Genomic DNA, 19712 nt, shown 5'->3' on the forward strand with positions numbered 1-19712 from the left:
TTTAACTTGGGTCAAAAGTTTTGGGCAGCCTTCCACAAGCTTCCGACAATAAGTTGGGTGAATTTTGGCCCATTCCTCCTGACAGAGCTGGTATAACTGAGTCAGGTTTGTAGGCCTCCTTGCTCGCACACGCTTTTTCAGTTCCACCCACACATTTTCTATAGGATTGAGTTCAGGGCTTTGTGATGGCCAATACCTTGACTTTGTTGTCCTTAAGCCATTTTGCCACAACTTTGGAAGTATGCTTGGGGTCATTGTCCATTTGGAAGACCCATTTGCGACCAAGCTTTAAATTCCTGACTGATGTCTTGAGATGTTGCTTCAATAGATCCACATAATTTTCCTACCTCATGATGCCATCTATTTTGTGAAGTGCACCAGTACCTCCTGCAGCAAAGCACCCCCACAACATGATGCTGCCACCCCCGTGCTTCACGGCTGGGAAGGTGTTCTTTGGCTTGCAAGCCTCCCCCTTTTTCCTCCAAACATAAGGATGGCCATTATGGCCAAACAGTTATCTTTTTGTTTCATCAGACCAGAGTACATTTCTCCAAAAAGTATGATCTTTGTCCCCATGTGCAGTTGCAAACCGTAGTCTGGCTTTTTTATGCCGGTTTTGGAGCAGTGGCTTCGACCTTGCTGAGCGGCTTTTCAGGTTATGTCGATGTAGGACTTGTTTTACTGTTGATATAGATACTTTTGTACCTGTTTCCTCCAGCATCTTCACAAGGTCCTTTGCTGTTGTTCTGGGATCGATTTGCACGTTTTGCACCAAAGTACGTTCATCTCTAGGAGACAGAATGCGTCTCCTTCCTGAGCGGTATGACGGCTGAGTGGTCCCATGGTGTTTATACTTGCGTACTATTGTTTGTACAGATGAATGTGGTACCTTCAGGCATTTGTAAATTGCTCCCAAGAAAGAACCAGACTTGTGGAGGTCTACAATATTTTTTCTGAGGTCTTGGCTGATTTCTTTTGATTTTCGTATGATGTCAAGCAAAGAGGCACTGAGTTTGAAGGTAGGCCTTGAAATATATCCACAGGTACACCTCCAATTGACTCAAATTATGTCAATTAGCCTATCAGAAGCTTCTAAAGCCATGACATAATTTTCTGGAATTTTCCAAGCTGTTTAACCTCACTAGGGCAGGGGCACTATTTTCACCTCCGGATGAAAAGCGTGCCCAAAGTAAACTGCCTGTTACTCAGGCCCAGAAGGATATGGATATGCATATAATTGGTAGACTTGGATAGAAAACACTCTAAAGTTTCCAAAACGGTTAAAATAATGTCTGTGAGTATAACAGAACTGATATGACAGGCAAAAATCTGAGAAAAATCCATCCAGGAAGTGGGATTTTTTTATGTTTGTAGTTTTCCATTGACTGCCTATACAGATTATATTGACTTAGGTCTCAAATTGCACTTCCTATGGCTTCCACTAGATGTCAAAAGTCTTTAGAAATTGTTTCAGGCTTGTATTCTGAAAAATTAGGGCGTAAGACCACTGAATGAGTTGACACTGCAGTGTCCCAGAGGTTTTTCATGCGCACGACCGAGAGCGCCTTTCTTGTTTTCCTTTTATATTGACGAAGCTTTTGTCCGGTTGAAATATTATTGATTATTATGACTAAAAACAACCTGAGGATTGATTATAAACATCGTTTGACATGTTTCTACGAACTTTACTGATACTTTTCGGATTTTTCGTCTTCCTGTTGTGACTGCCTTTGAGCCTGTGGATTACTGAACAAAACGCGCCAACAAAGGTTTTTGGATATAAAGAGGGACTTTATCGAACAAAACAAACATTTATTGAGTAAATGGGAGTCTTGTGAGTGCAACCATAAGAAGATCATCAAAGGTAAGTGATTAATTTTATCGCTATTTCTGACTTGTGTAACTCCTCTACTTGGCTGGTAACTGTTTGTAAGGATTTGTCTGCTGGGCGCTGTTCTCAGATAATTGCATGGTATGCTTTTGCCGTAAAGTCTTTTTGAAATCTGACACCGTGGTTGGATTAACAAGAAGTTAATCTTTAAACTGATGTATAACACTTGTATGTTTTATGAATTTTTATAATGAGTATTTCTGTTTTTGAATTTGGCACTCTGCAATTTCACTGGATGTTAGCCAGGTGGGACGGTAGCGTCCCACACCCCCTAGAGAGGTTAAGGGCACAGTCAACTTAGTGTATGTAAACTTCTGACCCACTGGAATTGTGATACAGTGAATTATAAGTGATATAATCTGTCTGTAAACAATTGTTGGAAAAATTACTTGTGTCATGCACAAAGTAGATGTCCTAACCAACTTGCCAAAACTATAGTTTGTCAACAAGAAATTTGTGGAGTGGTTGAAAAATGAGTTTTAATGACTCCAACCTAGTCTATGTAAACTTCCGACTTCAACTGTAAAACCCGATCCGGCCTGTTCCACTGAGACAATGCTGAGAGTTACTGATGTGAGACGCCCAAACAGACACAAACAAACATGGGGGGGATTTTGGGTGCATCATATAGATACACAGTCCTAAACAGGAGATGCATGTGTCTGCACTTTTGGAAAGACTAAGAAACTGAATGCAACATATGAGTTTATTGGACAATACCATAGGGGATTGTCCACACTGCCTTTTCCCACCTGGACAAAAGGAACACCTATGTGAGAATGCTGTTCATTGACTACAGCTCAGCGTTCAACACCATAGTGCCCTCAAAGCTCATCATTAAGCTAAGGACCGTGTGACTAAACACCTCCCTCTGCAACTGGATCCTGGACTTCCTGACGGGCCGCCCCCAGGTGGTAAGGGTATGCAACAACACATCTGCACAGCTGATCCTCAAAACAGGGGCCCCTCACTGGTGCTCCCTGTTCACTCACGACTGCGTGGCCAAGCACGACTCCAACACCATCATTAAGTTTGTAGACGACACAACAGTGGTAGGCCCGATTACCGACAACAATGAGACAGCCTACAGGGAGGAGGTCAGAGACCTGGCAGTGTGGTGCTAGGACAACAACCTCTCCCTCAATGTGAGCAAGACAAAGGAGCTGATCGTGGACTACAGGAAAAGGAGGGATGAACATGACCCCATTCACATCGATGTGGCTGTAGTGGAGCAGGTTGAGAGCTTCAAGTTCCTTGGTGTCCACATCACCAACAAACTATCATGGTCCAAACACACCAAGACAGTCGTGAAGAGGGCAAGATAACACCTTTTCCCCTTCAGGAGGCTGAAAAGATTTGGCATGGGTCCCCAGATCCTCAAAAATTCTACAGCTGCACCATCGAGAGCATCCTGACCGGTTGCATCACCGCCTGTTATGGCAACTGCTCGGCATCTGACCATAAGGCGCTACAGAGGGAAGGCCCCAAAAAATTGTCAAAGACTCCAGCCACCCAAGTCATAGACTGTTCTCTCTGCTACCGCACTGCAAGCAATACCGGAGCCTAGGTCCAAAAGGTTCCTTAACAGCTTCTACCTCCAAGGCATAAGACTGCTGAACAATTAATGAAATGGCCAACGGACTATTTACATTGACACCCTCCTCCCCTTTATTTGTACACTGCTGCTACTTGCTGTTTATTATCTATGCATAGTCACTTTACCCCTACCTACATGTACATATTACCTCAACTAGCCTGTACCCCTGCACACTGACTTGGTACCTGTACCCCCTGTATATAACCTCGTTATTGTTATTTTATTGTGTTACTTTTTATTTTATTTTTTACTTTATTTTATTTAGTAAATATTTTCTTAATTCTATTTCTTGAACTGCATTGTCGGTTAAGGGCTCGTAAGTAAGCATTTCACGGTAAGGTTGTATTCGGCGCATGTGACAAATTAAATATAATTTAATTTTGATTTGATTTCAGTTTTCGGTGGGCTAGGATATCTGCCTCCTCTCATCATCCAAGGTACAAAGGCACTCCGTCAGTTACTGAAAGTATGGTATTGAAATGTGTAGTGTGTGTGTGTGTGTAATGTGTGTGTGTAAGTGTGTGTGTGTGTGTAATGTGTGTGTGTGTAGTGTGTAGTGTGTAGTGTGTATTGCTAACAGCTGGAACGTGTCGTCCCACCTCTGACAGATCTAAGCAGGTTCTTAATTTAAGCGTTCATGAAACACAAACAGAGAAAAGCTTTTCTGAGGCTCTAAAAACAGGGTGCTCTCTCAGTGTGATTGACTAAATATTGTGCACCCGTCTCCAGTACGTTGGTTTAATTTCAGGCTGCTTCTCAAATGGCCGATGAATTATATCTATTGAAAAGCCCTTAAATGCTGTCAATATATTCAGTCAATTTAGGACATGATGGTGTAGATGTTATGGAAGCAAAGACATTGACACTGAATGATAAAAACATGTTCTACTTCAGAACATTGCTTTGGCTAAAAGCATAACTGACATGAATGTCAAATTGTACCTGACAGTGGCCCATATAGGCCAAGGTCTTGCTCATCAGGAGGAGCTGACAGAGGTTGGGATGTTCCATGTTGTCTGTGTCGCATGCTGGGTCCATGTAGCTCTTGTCACAACCTGATGTGGGGCCCACACACTCAAACTGAGGACAGGGGTAGTCAGCCATGTCTGTAAGGCATACCCTACGGTTGGCAATACACCTGTGGACCAATGGGAAGACGAGAGGAAAAGGGGTTAATTTATGTCATTGTTTTAAGTAATTGTTTTAAACAAACATGGACGCATTCCACCTATGACTTCCATCAGTGTACAATACTATTCTTTTCAATGCAGCGTGGAACCTTTGCTTTGAGTTGAGCACTGAATGACTGTAAAATAGTGTACACGACTGTGTATTATTCTCACTGCAGACATCAACGGGTTACTATAGAGACTGATGATAGGATGACATCAACGGGTTACTATAGAGACTGATGATAGGATGACATCAACGGGTTACTATAGAGACTGATGATAGGATGACATCAACGGGTTACTATAGAGACTGATGATAGGATGACATCAACGGGTTACTATAGAGACTCTGATGATAGGACGACATCAACGGGTTACTATAGAGACTCTGATGATAGGATGACATCAACGGGTTACTATAGAGACTCTGATGATAGGATGACATCAACGGGTTACTATAGAGACTCTGATGATAGGATGACATCAACAGGTTACTATAGAGACTGATGATAGGATGACATCAACGGGTTACTATAGAGACTGATGATAGGACGACATCAACGGGTTACTATAGAGACTGATGATAGGATGACATCAACGGGTTACTATAGAGACTCTGATGATAGGATGACATCAACAGGTTACTATAGAGACTGATGATAGGATGACATCAACGGGTTACTATAGAGACTGATGATAGGACGACATCAACGGGTTACTATAGAGACTGATGATAGGATGACATCAACGGGTTACTATAGAGACTGATGATAGGATGACATCAACGGGTTACTATAGAGACTCTGATGATAGGACGACATCAACGGGTTACTATAGAGACTCTGATGATAGGATGACATCAACGGGTTACTATAGAGACTGATGATAGGATGACATCAACGGGTTACTATAGAGACTCTGATGATAGGACGACATCAACGGGTTACTATAGAGACTCTGATGATATGATGACATCAACGGGTTACTATAGAGACTGATGATAGGATGACATCAACGGGTTACTATAGAGACTCTGATGATAGGATGACATCAACGGGTTACTATAGAGACTGATGATAGGACGACATCAACGGGTTACTATAGAGACTCTGATGATATGATGACATCAACGGGTTACTATAGAGACTGATGATAGGATGACATCAACGGGTTACTATAGAGACTCTGATGATAGGATGACATCAACGGGTTACTATAGAGACTCTGATGATAGGATGACATCAACAGGTTACTATAGAGACTGATGATAGAATGACATCAACGGGTTACTATAGAGACTGATGATAGGATGACATCAACGGGTTACTATAGAGACTGATGATAGGACGACATCAACGGGTTACTATAGAGACTGATGATAGGATGACATCAACGGGTTACTATAGAGACTGATGATAGGACGACATCAACGGGTTACTATAGAGACTGATGATAGGATGACATCAACGGGTTACTATAGAGACTGATGATAGGATGACATCAACGGGTTACTATAGAGACTGATGATAGGACGACATCAACGGGTTACTATAGAGACTCTGATGATAGGATGACATCAACGGGTTACTATAGAGACTCTGATGATAGGATGACATCAACGGGTTACTATAGAGACTCTGATGATAGGATGACATCAACGGGTTACTATAGAGACTGATGATAGGAGTTACCAATGAGCCATCTGGTTAGGGAGTGTGTCCTAATTAACAATGTCTGGTTAGGGAGTGTGTCCTAACAATGTCTGGTTAGGGAGTGTGTCTTAACAATGTCTGGTTAGGGAGAGTGTCCTAATTAACAATGTCTGGTTCAGGAGTGTGTCTTAACAATGTCTGGTTAGGGAGTGTGTCCTAAGAAACAATCTTTTCATTTTTTAACTAGGCAAGTCAGTTAAGAACAAATTCTTATTTTCAATGACAGCCTAGGAACAGTGGGTTAACTGCCTTGTTCAGGGGCAGAATGACACATTTTTAACTTGTCAGCTCAGGGATTCGATCTAGCAACCTTTCGGTTAATAGTCCAACGCTCTAACCACTAGGCTACCTGCCGCCCCAGATCACATTGTGCCACCCAGATCACATTGTGCGCTTGGGGTCCACTGACGAGCTGGTGAATCGTGGGACACAGATTAAGACAAATAGCACAGAGCCCCATTCCTTAAGGACTCGGTTTCTGTTACAGCACAGAGAAATGGGGGCTGTAGGGGGGCAGAAAATGACCCCTGAGCTGTGTGTTTGCCCCCCTGCGGGTCAGAAGTGAGGTAACGACCGACTAACGCTGTGTTTGGTGTTGTTTGGAGTGATGTTAGATCGATGCTGCCTGGGGAAGAGTTGGGAGCTCAAGGCGATTCCAGATAGGAGGCTTACAACAGCACACCCCATACCGGTGTGCCTTATGGCAGAGTTACCGCTGGCAACCACAGGGGGGACGCAGCCTGGTCACACCTGAACAAACAACCAGACTGTCCGTCACCGCTGGATACGGGGAAATGTGAGAGGGAGATTTGAAGAACAAGTGAAGCAGGGTAAAGGAAAATAGGATTTTTCAAGAGAGGAAATAACAAACGTCGACTGAGGTGGAATAGGATCAGGGCTAGTCTGCTGAGGTGGAATAGGGTCAGGGCTAGTCATCTGAGGTGGAATAGGATCAGGGCTAGTCGACTGAAGTGGAATAGGATCAGGGCTAGTCGACTGAAGTGGAATAGGATCAGGGCTAGTCTGCTGAGGTGGAATAGGATCAGGGCTAGTCAACTGAGGTGGAATAGGATCAGGGCTAGTCAACTGAGGTGGAATAGGATCAGGGCTAGTCTGCTGAGGTGGAATAGGATAATGGCTAGTCGACTGAGGTGGAATAGGATCAGGGCTAGTCGACTGAAGTGGAACAGGATCAGGGCTAGTCGACTGAGGTGGAATAGGATCAGGGCTAGTCAACTGAGGTGGAATAGGATCAGGGCTAGTCTGCTGAGGTGGAATAGGATCAGGGCTAGTCAACTGAGGTGGAATAGGATCAGGGCTAGTCTGCTGAGGTGGAATAGGATCAGGGCTAGTCTGCTGAGGTGGAATAGGATCAGGGCTCAAGGCCTCTGTTAGGAGAGAAATAGCATCCTCTAGACTAGAGTCAAGGTGTCCAATCTTATCCACAAAGGGCTGTACGGAACACTGTAAAAAAATGCATTCTTCCTCCCTCCCTTTCTTGAAGTAATCATTAATCGAACATGATTGGATAGGTGAACGCCAATGTACATAGTGGGAGATTTGCATTCACCTATCCAATAGCGTTGGATAAGTTATTATTCCAGTAAACAAATGATTGAAGGTGGTCAGGAAGAAAGGAAGGTGGTCAGGAAGAAAGAATTCCAGCGCTGGTCAGGACGGAGTGTCTCACCTCTGGTTCGTCGGGCAGGGGCTGGGGGAGCAGGGGTCACTGCTGCGGCAGTGGCCAAACACAAACTGGTCGTCTTTGAAGTCCATGCAGCGGGCCACACAGGCACTAGGGTAGGTGCGGCCGTTACGGGCACACACCGGCACAAAACGGTCAGGGCAGCCACACGGGAGCCCTATAGAGAGAGAGAGAGAGAGAGAGAGAGAGTAACTGGTCTGAACCACATGACTAACATTGGACAGTTTATGAAACACAAAGCCTTCATTATCTCATCCTGGAATATCCAAGGCCTGAGGTCATCTACCTTTGGCCTAAAGAGCAGGAACCTGGACTTCACCAAAGAAATTAGAAATACAGACATTGTCATCCTACAAGAAACATGGTATAGAGGAGACGGACCCTCTGGTTGTCCTCTAGGTTACAGAGAGCTGGTAGTCCCATCCACCACACTACCAGGTGGGTGGTATAGAGGAGACGGACCCACTGGTTGTCCTCTAGGTTACAGAGAGCTGGTAGTCCCATCCACCACACTACCAGGTGGGTGGTATAGAGGAGACGGACCCACTGGTTGCCCTCTAGGTTACAGAGAGCTGGTAGTCCCATCCACCAAACTACCAGGTGTGAAACAGGGAAGGGACTCAGGGGGTATGCTAATTTGGTATAGAGCAGACCTAACTCACTCCATTAAATTAATCAAAACAGGAACATTTTACATTTGGCTTGAAATTCAAAAGGAAATTATCTCAACAGAGAAAAATGTCCTCCTGTGTGCTACCTATATCACCCCACTAGAATCCCCATACTTTAATGAAGACAGCTTCTCCATCCTGGAAGGGGAAATCAATCATTTCCAGGCCCAGGGATATGTACTAGTCCGTGGCGACCTAAATGCCAGAACTCGACAAGAGCCTGACACCGTCAGCACACAGGGGGACAAACACCTACCTGGAGGTGACAGCATTCCCTCCACCATATGCCACCATAGACACAACTACGACAAAATAACCAACAAAGCGGGTTACAACTCCTGCAGCTCTGTCGCACACTGGGCATGTACATGTAGGTAAACCTATAGCTCATCTCTTGGCAGTAGTACTGTAGACTACTTTATCACTGACCTCAACCCAGAGTCTCTGAGCGTTCACAGTCAGCCCCATATCAGTTCACAGCAAAATCACAGTCTACTTGATGAGAGCAATACTCAATCAGGAGGCATCAGAGCCAAAGGAACTGAATAATATTAAGAAATGCTATAGATCGAAGGAAATTAATTAGGCAACAACAAATTCAATCCCTTTTAGACAACTTCCTGTACAAAATATTTCACTGTAATAGTGAAGGTGTAAACTTGGCAGTAGAAAACCTAAACAGTATACTTGACCTGTCAGCTTACCTATCAAATCAAAACATTTCAAGCAGACAACCTAAGAAAATTAATAACAACGACAAATGGTTTGACGAAGAATGCAATAACTTAAGAAAGAAATTGAGAAACCTATCCAACCAAAAACATAGAGACCCAGAAAACCACAGCCTACGGCTTCACTATGGTGAAGCACTGAAACAATACAGAAATACACTACGGAAAAAGAAGGAACAGCACATCAGAAATCAGCTCAATGTAATTGAAGAATCCATAGAATCTAACCACTTCTGGGAAATTTTTAAAACACTAAACAAACAACAACACGAAAAGTTATCTGTCCAAAACGGAGATGTATGGGTAAAACACTTTTTGGCCCTATAACAAAGAACAAACAGCAAAAACATATACATGATCAAATACAAATCTTAGAATCAACTATTAAAGACTACCAGAACCCACTGGATTCTCCAATTACATTGAATGAACTACAGGACAAAATACAAACCCTCCAACCCAAAAAGGCCTGTGGGGTTGATGGTATCCTAAATGAAATGATAAAAACATACAGACAACAAATTCCAATTGGCTATACTTAAACTCTTTAACATCATCCTTAGCTCTGGCATCTTCCCCAATATTTGGAACCAAGGACTGATCACCCCAATCCACAAAAGTGGAGACAGATTTGACCCCAATAACTAACGTGTGATATGCGTCAACAGCAACCAGGGAAAATCCTCTACATTATTATTAACAGCACACTGGTACATTTCCTCAGTGAAAACAATGTACTGAGCAAATGTCAAACTGGCTTTTTACCAAATTACCATACGACAGACCACGTATTCATACTGCACACCCTAAATGACAAACAAACAAACCAAAACAAAGGCAAGGTCTTGTCATGTTTTGTTGATTTCAAAAAAGCTTTTGACTCAATTTGGCATGAGGGTCTGCTATACAAATTGATGGAATGTGGTGTTGGCAGAAAAATATACGACATTATCAAATCCATGTGCACAAACAACAAGTGTGCAATTAAAATTGGCAAATAACACACACATTTCTTTCCACAGGGCCATGGGGTGAGACAGGGATGCAGCTTAAGCCCCACCCTCTTCAACATATATATCAAAGAATTGGTGATGGCACTAGAACAGTCTGCAGCACCCTACTAGAATCTGAAGTCAAATGTCTACTGTTTGCTGATTGGGCACACAAAAAACGATACATACCTCGACATAAATATCAGCGCCACAGGTAACTTCCACAAAGCTGTGAACGATCTGGGAGACAAGGCAAGGGCCTTTAATGCCATCAAAAGGAACAAACATTTTGACATACCAATTAGGATCTGGCTAAAAATACTTGAATCAGTTATAGAACCCATTGCCCTTTATGGTTGTGAGGTCTGGCGTCCGCTCATCAACCAAGAATTCACAAAATGGAACAAACACCAAATTGAGACTCTGCATGCAGTATTCTGCAAAAATATCCTCAGTGTACAACGTAACACACCAAATAAGGCATGCAGAGCAGAATTAGACCGATACCTGCTAATGATCAAAATCCAGAAAAAAGCTGTTAAATTGTAAATCCACCTAAAAGGAAGCGATTCCCAAACCTTCCATAACAAAGCCATCACCTACAGAGAAATGAACCTGGAGAAGAGTCCCCTAAGCAAGCTGGTCCTGGGGCTCTGTTCACAAACACAAACAGACCCCACAGAGCCCCAGGACAGCAACACAATTAGACCCAACCAAATCATGAGAAAACAAAAAGATAATTACTTGACACATTGGAAAGAATTAACCAAAAAACAGAGAAAACTAGAATACTATTTGGCCCTAAACAGAGAGTACACAGTGGCAGAATACCTGACCACTGTGACTGACCCAAACTTAAGGAAAGTTTTGACTATGTACAGACTCAGTGAGCATAGCCTTGCTATTGAGAAAGGCTCTCAAGAGAAGACAGGCTATCTGCACACTGCCCACAAAATTAGGTGGAAACTAAGCCGCACTTCCTAACCTCCTGCCAAATGTATGACCATATTAGAGACACATATTTCCCTCAGATTACACAGACCCACAAATAATTAGAAACTCCCATATCTATTGGGTGAAATACCACAGTGTGCAATCAAGATTTGTGACCTGTTGCCACAAGAAAAGGGTAACCAGTGAAGAACAAACACCACTATAAATACAACCCATATTTATGTTGATTTATTTTCCCTTTCGTACTTTAACTATTTGCACGTTGTTACAACACTGTACATTTTTTCTTGTTTATTTCACTTTTGTTTATTATATATTTCACTTGCTTTGGCAACGTTAACATATGTTTCCCATGCCAATAAAGCCCTTAAATTGAGAGAGAGAGAGAGACAGAGAGATTAGGAAGGGTGAGAAATGCTTTCAGAATCAGGGAGGGGAAAAAAGAAAGAAAAATAGTACTGTGCATCAATATTTCAACCCTCAAATACACACACACACACACACACACACACACACACACCTGTGAATAGGCTGCGGTCCTCGTCTGAACTTTCAGCACTCAGGCACTGGCGGGTGGAGCAGATGGTTTCTCCAGCGAAGCAGGAGCAGGGATGGCAGTCCACCCTGAATGATGACCCGTGGTCTGTGGGACAAGAACACATCCTCCCTGTGTGAGACCTTGTCTGATTTAATTGGTTATATGGCTGCCAATGTAACTGTTATCTGACACTTTGAATCTTCCTGTCCACAGCAACTCCATCAGCTGATAAGACTTCAACTATGTGATCTGGGTCACGACACTAATGTAACTGATCAGGTATTGATCCTGGGATATAACAGATCAGGTACTGGTGCTGGGATGTAACTGATCAGGTATTAATCCTGGGATGTAACAGATCAGGTATTGATCCTGGGATGTAACTGATCAGGTATTGATCCTGAGATGTAAGAGATCAGGTATTGATACTGGGATGTAACAGATCAGGTATTGATCCTGGGATGTAACAGATCAGGTATTGATCCTGGGATGTAACAGATCAGGTATTGATCCTGGGATGTAACAGATCAGGTATTGATCCTGGGATGTAACTGATCAGGTATTGATCCTGGGATGTAACAGATCAGGTATTGATCCTGGGATATAACAGATCAGGTACTGGTGCTGGGATGTAACTGATCAGGTACTGATCCTGGGATGTAACAGATCAGGTATTGATCCTGGGATGTAACTGATCAGGTATTGATCCTGGGATGTAACTGATCAGGTATTGACCCTGGGATGTAACAGATCAGGTACTGATCCTGGGATGTAACAGATCAGGTACTGATCCTGGGATGTAACAGATCAGGTATTGATCCTGGGATGTAACTGATCAGGTATTGACCCTGGGATGTAACAGATCAGGTACTGATCCTGGGATGTAACAGATCAGGTACTGATCCTGGGATGTAACAGATCAGGTACTGATCCTGGGATGTAACTGATCATGTATTGATCCTGGGATGTAACAGATCAGGTTTTGATCCTGAGATGTAACAGATCAGGTATTGATCTAAAGCTGGACTTGTTATCTAAAAAGACACTCTGTTTCACCATGGGCTTTATGTTCTGAACAGCATCACCATCTCTCCCATCTAGTCACTTCGAACAAGGCATCTCTATAGGATGACTTCCTGTCTTAATGCTCTGGCTGTAAGCACTCCAAAGCCCCACTCTGCCTGTCAGGCAAACCACATCTGTGTCAAATAAGGCCTAAATGTCTTAGCCCCCTTTTGAACGGAGCGAAAACAACGATAAAAGCAAAAACAATAAACTGATTTAGATTCAAACAAATGTAGTTTCAAAGCTGTAACAAGAAACAATTAGGGAGGAGAAAATGTGTTATTCTTCTGTGTAGATGTGATGAACTGGGAGGCAACATCACAGACAGACAAGGCCATGTGGAGAGAAAGTGTGTGTGTGTGTGTGTGTGTGTGTGTGTGCGAGAGAGAGAGAGAGAGAGAGTTCCTAACCTCCTGCCAAATGTATGACCATATTAGAGACACATATTTCCCTCAGATTACACAGATCCACAAAGAATTCGAAAACAAACCCAATTTTGATAAACTCCCATAACTACTGGGTGAAATAACACAGTGTCTCATCACAGCAGCAAGATGTGTGACCAGTTGCCACAAGAAAAAGGGCAACCAGTGAAGAACAAACATCATTGTAAATACAACCCATATTTATTTCCCCTTTTGTACTTTAACCATTTGTACATCATTACAACACTGTATATATACATAATATTACATTTGTAATGTCTTTATTCTTTTGGAACTTCTGTGAGTGTAATGTTAACTGTTCTTTTTTATTGTTTATTTTACTTTTGTATATTATCTACTTCACTTGCTTTGGCAATGTTAACATATGTTTCCCATGCCAATAAAGCCCATTGAATTGCGAGAGAGAGAGAGAGAGAGAGAAAGAGAGAGACAGAGAGCGAGAGAGAGAGACACACACTGGCAGCAGGCTCTTTTCAAGTCACAGTAGTTACATTGAGGGTGGGCCAGAGGGAGACCGCGGGAAGGAAATACCAGCGTGTGGTTGGTTGGTTTATTTTTTGGATGAATGTAGCGTTGCCGTGCTGCTAGGGGAAGAACAAGCGTGGCAGTGATGTTTACACCACAGGAAGCATTTCACAACCAGGCACAACAGCACCAAGGACTCATGCACAGAGAGGGTTCTCTCTCGCTCAAGGACTCATGCACAGAGAGGGTTCTCTCTCGCTCAAGGACTCATGCACAGAGAGGGTTCTCTCTCTCTCTCTCTCTCTCTCTCTCTCTCTCAACATAACAAGATTAATTAATAAGGAAAAACTAAAATAAACTACCGCTCCTTTTCCCTGTTTTGCACATATTGTCTAAAACCGCTGTGAAAACCAGGTGGGTGCTACACACTGCTGGTCAATGGGGCAGCTTACTTTTTCTCTGGCCCCCCACAACGCAGGTCTTGGAGGTGTCGATGCAGGGCATCTCGGCACAGTTATCCAGCCTGCCACTCTGTCCGCAGGTACAAACCTCAAAGCAGCCCGCCTGGCCGTTACGCATGGGCACCTGGATACGGGCATCCACGTGGACCAGGAACTCTGAGGCCTCACCCAGTTTACAGCCTGACACACACACACACACACACACACACACACACACACACACACACACACACACACACACACACACACACACACACACACACTTTATACGTCTGCACATACATACTATGTCTGTACAGTGGACATAGGCTCCCCCTAGGGCTACAGGGAGGTACTGCATGTTCTAGTATACTGTACCAGGTACACATAAGTAAGGCAGGCAGTCCTGTCCAGGCTGGCAGCCCTTCCTGTTCACCTCACACAGGTGGTTGCTGGGACAGGGGTTGGGGTTACACGGGTGGATGACCTCCTCAATGATATTACCCAGGTTGCTAGGAGCTGGAGTGAGGATGGGGAAGAACAACATGTTAAGACTTTTGACAATGAGAAAAGATCTGAGAATCATAATTTCTCCTTGTAGCATTAGACGTCTTGTACGTGTAATCAACATTCAATTAAATTACTTCAACCCCCCCGAAAATGCAAGAATGAACCACCTCATTGTTTGAATAAGATGTCAATTGGTAATAGTAAGACACACACACGTTACCACTCACTGAGGTATCTCTCCAGGGGGATACAGTGTTCAGGGTCGTCTATGGGTGACAGAATCTCACAGATGCGCTCGGCCGTCTGTCCCTCGTAGAAGCGTCTGCGGTCACCACACTGTGTCAGGATGTCCACACAGTCCGACCTGAAGGGATTTAGACAGAAGATACAGGGTTAGGTCAGCGGGCATCCCAACGTTCCAAACGGTTTCAAAATGTCTGATGGCTAAGCAACATTTGAATAAAGCCTGTCAGCAGGAATGTCTTGATCACATTGACCAGTCCTCCACATACAGTACCAGTCAAAAACCTTATTTCGTAAAATACCAAGTCCATATTATGGCAAGAACAGCTCAAATAAGCAAAGAGCATCATTACTTTAAGACATGAAGGCCAGTCAATCTGGTAAATGTCAAGGAGAGTGATGGAGGGCTGCATCAGATGACCTGGCCTCCACAATCACCCGACCTCAACCCAATTGAGATGGTTTGGAATGAGTTGGACTGCAGAGTGAAGGAAAAGCAGCCAACAAGTGCTCAGCATATGTGGGAACTCCTTCAAGACTGTTGGAAAAGCATTCCAGGTGAACCTGGTTGAGAGAATGCCAAGGGTGTGCAAAGCTGTCATCAAGGCAAAGGATGGCTACTTAGAAGAATCTAAAATATATTTTGATTTGTTTAACACTTTTTTGGTTACTACATGATTCCATGTGTGTTATTTCATAGTTTTGACGTCTTCACTATTATTCTACAAAACACTTGAATGAGTAGGCGTGTCCAAACTTTTGACTGGTACTGTACATTGGCTGTTACAGCCTTGAGGGCTAGCCTACAGTACAGGTAAACTTCGCTAACACACTAAACTACTTCATTCAGCCTGACAGAAACCCAGCTGTAATTGCTCTCACTGGAAAAAGCTCCAGTCAAAAGATTTGCTTTCAGTCAAAGGATCTGCTGATAAATGACCTGAGGTGGTATAGTGAGTCAAGCCTTGCAGAAACCACAAAATCCTCCCTGGGATTAGTATGTCTACGTGTTGTCATGTCCACGTGTTGTCATGCCTACGTGTTGTCATGCCTACGTGTTGTCTACGTGTTGTCATGTCTACGTGTTGTCATGCCTACGTGTTGTCATGTCCACGTGTTGTCATGCCTACGTGTTGTCATGCCTACGTGTTGTCATGTCCACGTGTTGTCACGCCTACGTGTTGTCACGCCTACGTGTTGTCATGCCTACGTGTTGTCTACGTGTTGTCACGCCTACGTGTTGTCACGTCTACGTGTTGTCACGCCTACGTGTTGTCACGCCTACGTGTTGTCACGTCTACGTGTTGTCACGTCTACGTGTTGTCACGTCTACGTGTTGTCACGTCTACGTGTTGTCACGCCTATGTGTTGTCTACGTGTTGTCATGCCTACGTGTTGTCTACGTGTTGTCACGCCTACGTGTTGTCATGTCCACGTGTTGTCACGCCTACGTGTTGTCTACGTGTTGTCACGCCTACGTGTTGTCATGTCCACGTGTTGTCACGCCTACGTGTTGTCTACGTGTTGTCACGTCTACGTGTTGTCATGTCCACGTGTTGTCATGCCTACGTGTTGTCATGCCTACGTGTTGTCATGCCTACGTGTTGTCACGTCTACGTGTTGTCACGTCTACGTGTTGTCACGCCTACGTGTTGTCTACGTGTTGTCATGCCTACGTGTTGTCATGTCCACGTGTTGTCACGCCTACGTGTTGTCACGTCTACGTGTTGTCATGCCTACGTGTTGTCTACGTGTTGTCACGTTTACGTGTTGTCTACGTGTTGTCATGCCTACGTGTTGTCACGTCTACGTGTTGTCACGCCTACGTGTTGTCACGCCTACGTGTTGTCACGCCTACGTGTTGTCACGCCTACGTGTTGTCACGTCTACGTGTTGTCACGTCTACGTGTTGTCTACGTGTTGTCATGCCTACGTGTTGTCTACGTGTTGTCACGCCTACGTGTTGTCTACGTGTTGTCACGTCTACGTGTTGTCATGTCCACGTGTTGTCATGCCTACGTGTTGTCATGCCTACGTGTTGTCACGTCTACGTGTTGTCATGCCTACGTGTTGTCTACGTGTTGTCATGCCTACGTGTTGTCATGTCCACGTGTTGTCACGCCTACGTGTTGTCACGTCTACGTGTTGTCATGCCTACGTGTTGTCTACGTGTTGTCACGTCTACGTGTTGTCTACGTGTTGTCATGCCTACGTGTTGTCACGTCTACGTGTTGTCACGCCTACGCGCCTACGTGTTGTCACGTCTACGTGTTGTCACGTCTACGTGTTGTCTACGTTTTGTCATGCCTACGTGTTGTCTACGTGTTGTCACGCCTACGTGTTGTCTACGTGTTGTCACGTCTACGTGTTGTCATGTCCACGTGTTGTCATGCCTACGTGTTGTCATGCCTACGTGTTGTCACGTCTACGTGTTGTCATGCCTACGTGTTGTCTACGTGTTGTCACGCCTACGTGTTGTCATGCCTACGTGTTGTCATGCCTACGTGTTGTCACGCCTACGTGTTGTCTACGTGTTGTCACGCCTACGTGTTGTCATGCCTACGTGTTGTCACGTCTACGTGTTGTCAGCTGAATCCTCTAAGAGACCACCTGTAATTGATTCATGTAGTTTTTAGGTTCCAGCTGGGTCTTTGGGCGGTCGTTTCCCGAGGGATGCTTTTTACTGTGACCACGGGAGTCTACTGCAGGTGAAGGTGGGATGCTGTATGTACTTATTTCACTTTATTACCTTTATCTAACCAGGTCGGTGATTGAGGAAACAGTCTATTTTACAGTAACGCCCTGTAAAGGCAGGATGAATGGTACAGCAATAGCAGCAGTACCACATTAAGCCTCTACCTGGACTAACAATCACTTTCAATGGAGAATCTCTATTGGACTCCTCTTAATTCAATCATAGGCTTAATCTCTGGGAAACTAGCTCAAAGTCAGACTAAATACTTGAACCTTTTACTGCAGTGGGCTAAATCAGAGTCACACAGAGTGATTCTTGGAAGTCTTAAACAAATCTACTTTGAAACAAAAGTATCCACCTCACACACATGATTATTGGCTTAAACAAAGACACCTGTACCATGTCAGATATACAGTTGAAATATATTCCATTTTGAGTTTACATCCCAATAATAAATGTTATATACATCACAGGAGACTAAAATATAACAAAACCATTTGACATAGATACATCGGATTTTCGGTAATGAAAAATAACAAAAATGTTTAGGAAATGCTGAAAAATATGAATAACATTCCACCTATGAGGCCACTAGGTCGTTTGACTGCAGAAAAGGCCTACGTCAAATAACATAATGAAAATATTGGCTACCTACTTGCAGATGACGCTGCCGCGGGACTTGCTGTAGCAGGGTTTGATCTGCAGGGCGCAGGCCACAGCCTTCCACATCTCCGGACGACACTTCCTGATGTCCAGGACGGGGATGTTCATAAAGGGCATCTTGATCGTCCCATTGGACCACAGCTTGATGTCATTCATGGCGCCTTGGTCTGATTGGACATTACAGCTACGGAACAGCTCTGTGGGCCTAGAGTTAATATGACAAGAGATATGCAGTGTGATAGAATTAGCAGGTGTACTCAATAGTTATGTACCTATCAACATTTGATAGAAATGTGCCCACAACAGAAACCCAAATGGAGTCGAATGAAGATTGCAGTGTGGAAGATGTATAATTGCTCCCATCTGTCACATGACTTGTTAGCTTCCATAAAAGCTTTAAACTGGAAGTAAGCATGTTCAAAGTTCAGGAAAAAAAAACCCACTGAAAATATAATATCAATCTCAGTAACGGTAACAGATACGTTGTTCTTGCTTTGACTGATACGTGGTTGTTTATTTACTTCAGTTGAATGACCGTAAGTCACTCTGGAGAAGAGCGTCGGCTAACTAACCAACACCGGAACGGAATTTTTTTGGGGGGGAAGGGTGAAAGGTAGCCTAGACTCGAGGTTACCACGAGGACACAAAGTGAATCTTAGTACAGAAACTCATAGTACACTAAAACACTACACACAAAACTGTCTCTCTCTGTCTAATGAGACACAACACTGTCTATCTGTCTAATGAAATGCACATTCACTCTGCCTTGCGTGTCCAGATGTCGTCTTCACAGCTCAACACCACATGGATGTGGCTGAGGTGATGTCAGAAGGAGGCCTGCCAGATGGCCCCTGTTTACTACTGCAGAAACATCCCAGAGACCAATGACCAATGGCTGAGAGGGACTACTTCCTGAGGAAACCTGTTGCCGGGTTGGAGGAAGTGTATTTCATGATTGGTATGTTTCACTGGGGGGGACTTCAGGGGTTAATGTTAGATGTGGTTGAGTGCTGATATTCAGTCAGTGGTTGATTTGTTAACTTTACAGCCTTTAAAATATCCCACTGGCCACTCCTGTGTCTGTGTTCTTGTTTACTTAACTTATCAGGACACCAATGTCCTAACAAATCACCCCAATGTCCTAACAATTCACCCCAATGTCCTAACAATTCATCCCAATGTCCTAACAATCCACCCCAATGTCCTAACAATCCACCCCAAT

General features: G+C 43.8%; 1 protein-coding gene across 1 annotated transcript in view; it reads right to left on the bottom strand.

Annotated features, from left to right (window-relative positions):
* LOC115149444 (reversion-inducing cysteine-rich protein with Kazal motifs) overlaps positions 1-19712 on the bottom strand; it is a 114812-nt gene that overhangs the window by 10829 nt on the left and 84271 nt on the right. The window contains exons 11-17 of the mRNA XM_029692307.1: positions 18483-18695; positions 15117-15253; positions 14758-14898; positions 14392-14580; positions 11946-12068; positions 8063-8234; positions 4431-4626 (exon numbers count right to left, since the gene is read on the bottom strand). Of these exons, the coding sequence (XP_029548167.1) occupies positions 4431-4626; positions 8063-8234; positions 11946-12068; positions 14392-14580; positions 14758-14898; positions 15117-15253; positions 18483-18695 (1171 nt within the window). The remainder of the gene's footprint in view (positions 1-4430; positions 4627-8062; positions 8235-11945; positions 12069-14391; positions 14581-14757; positions 14899-15116; positions 15254-18482; positions 18696-19712) is intronic.

This window comes from Salmo trutta, chromosome 2 (genome assembly GCF_901001165.1).
Source record: "Salmo trutta chromosome 2, fSalTru1.1, whole genome shotgun sequence".
Taxonomy (NCBI): domain Eukaryota; kingdom Metazoa; phylum Chordata; class Actinopteri; order Salmoniformes; family Salmonidae; genus Salmo; species Salmo trutta.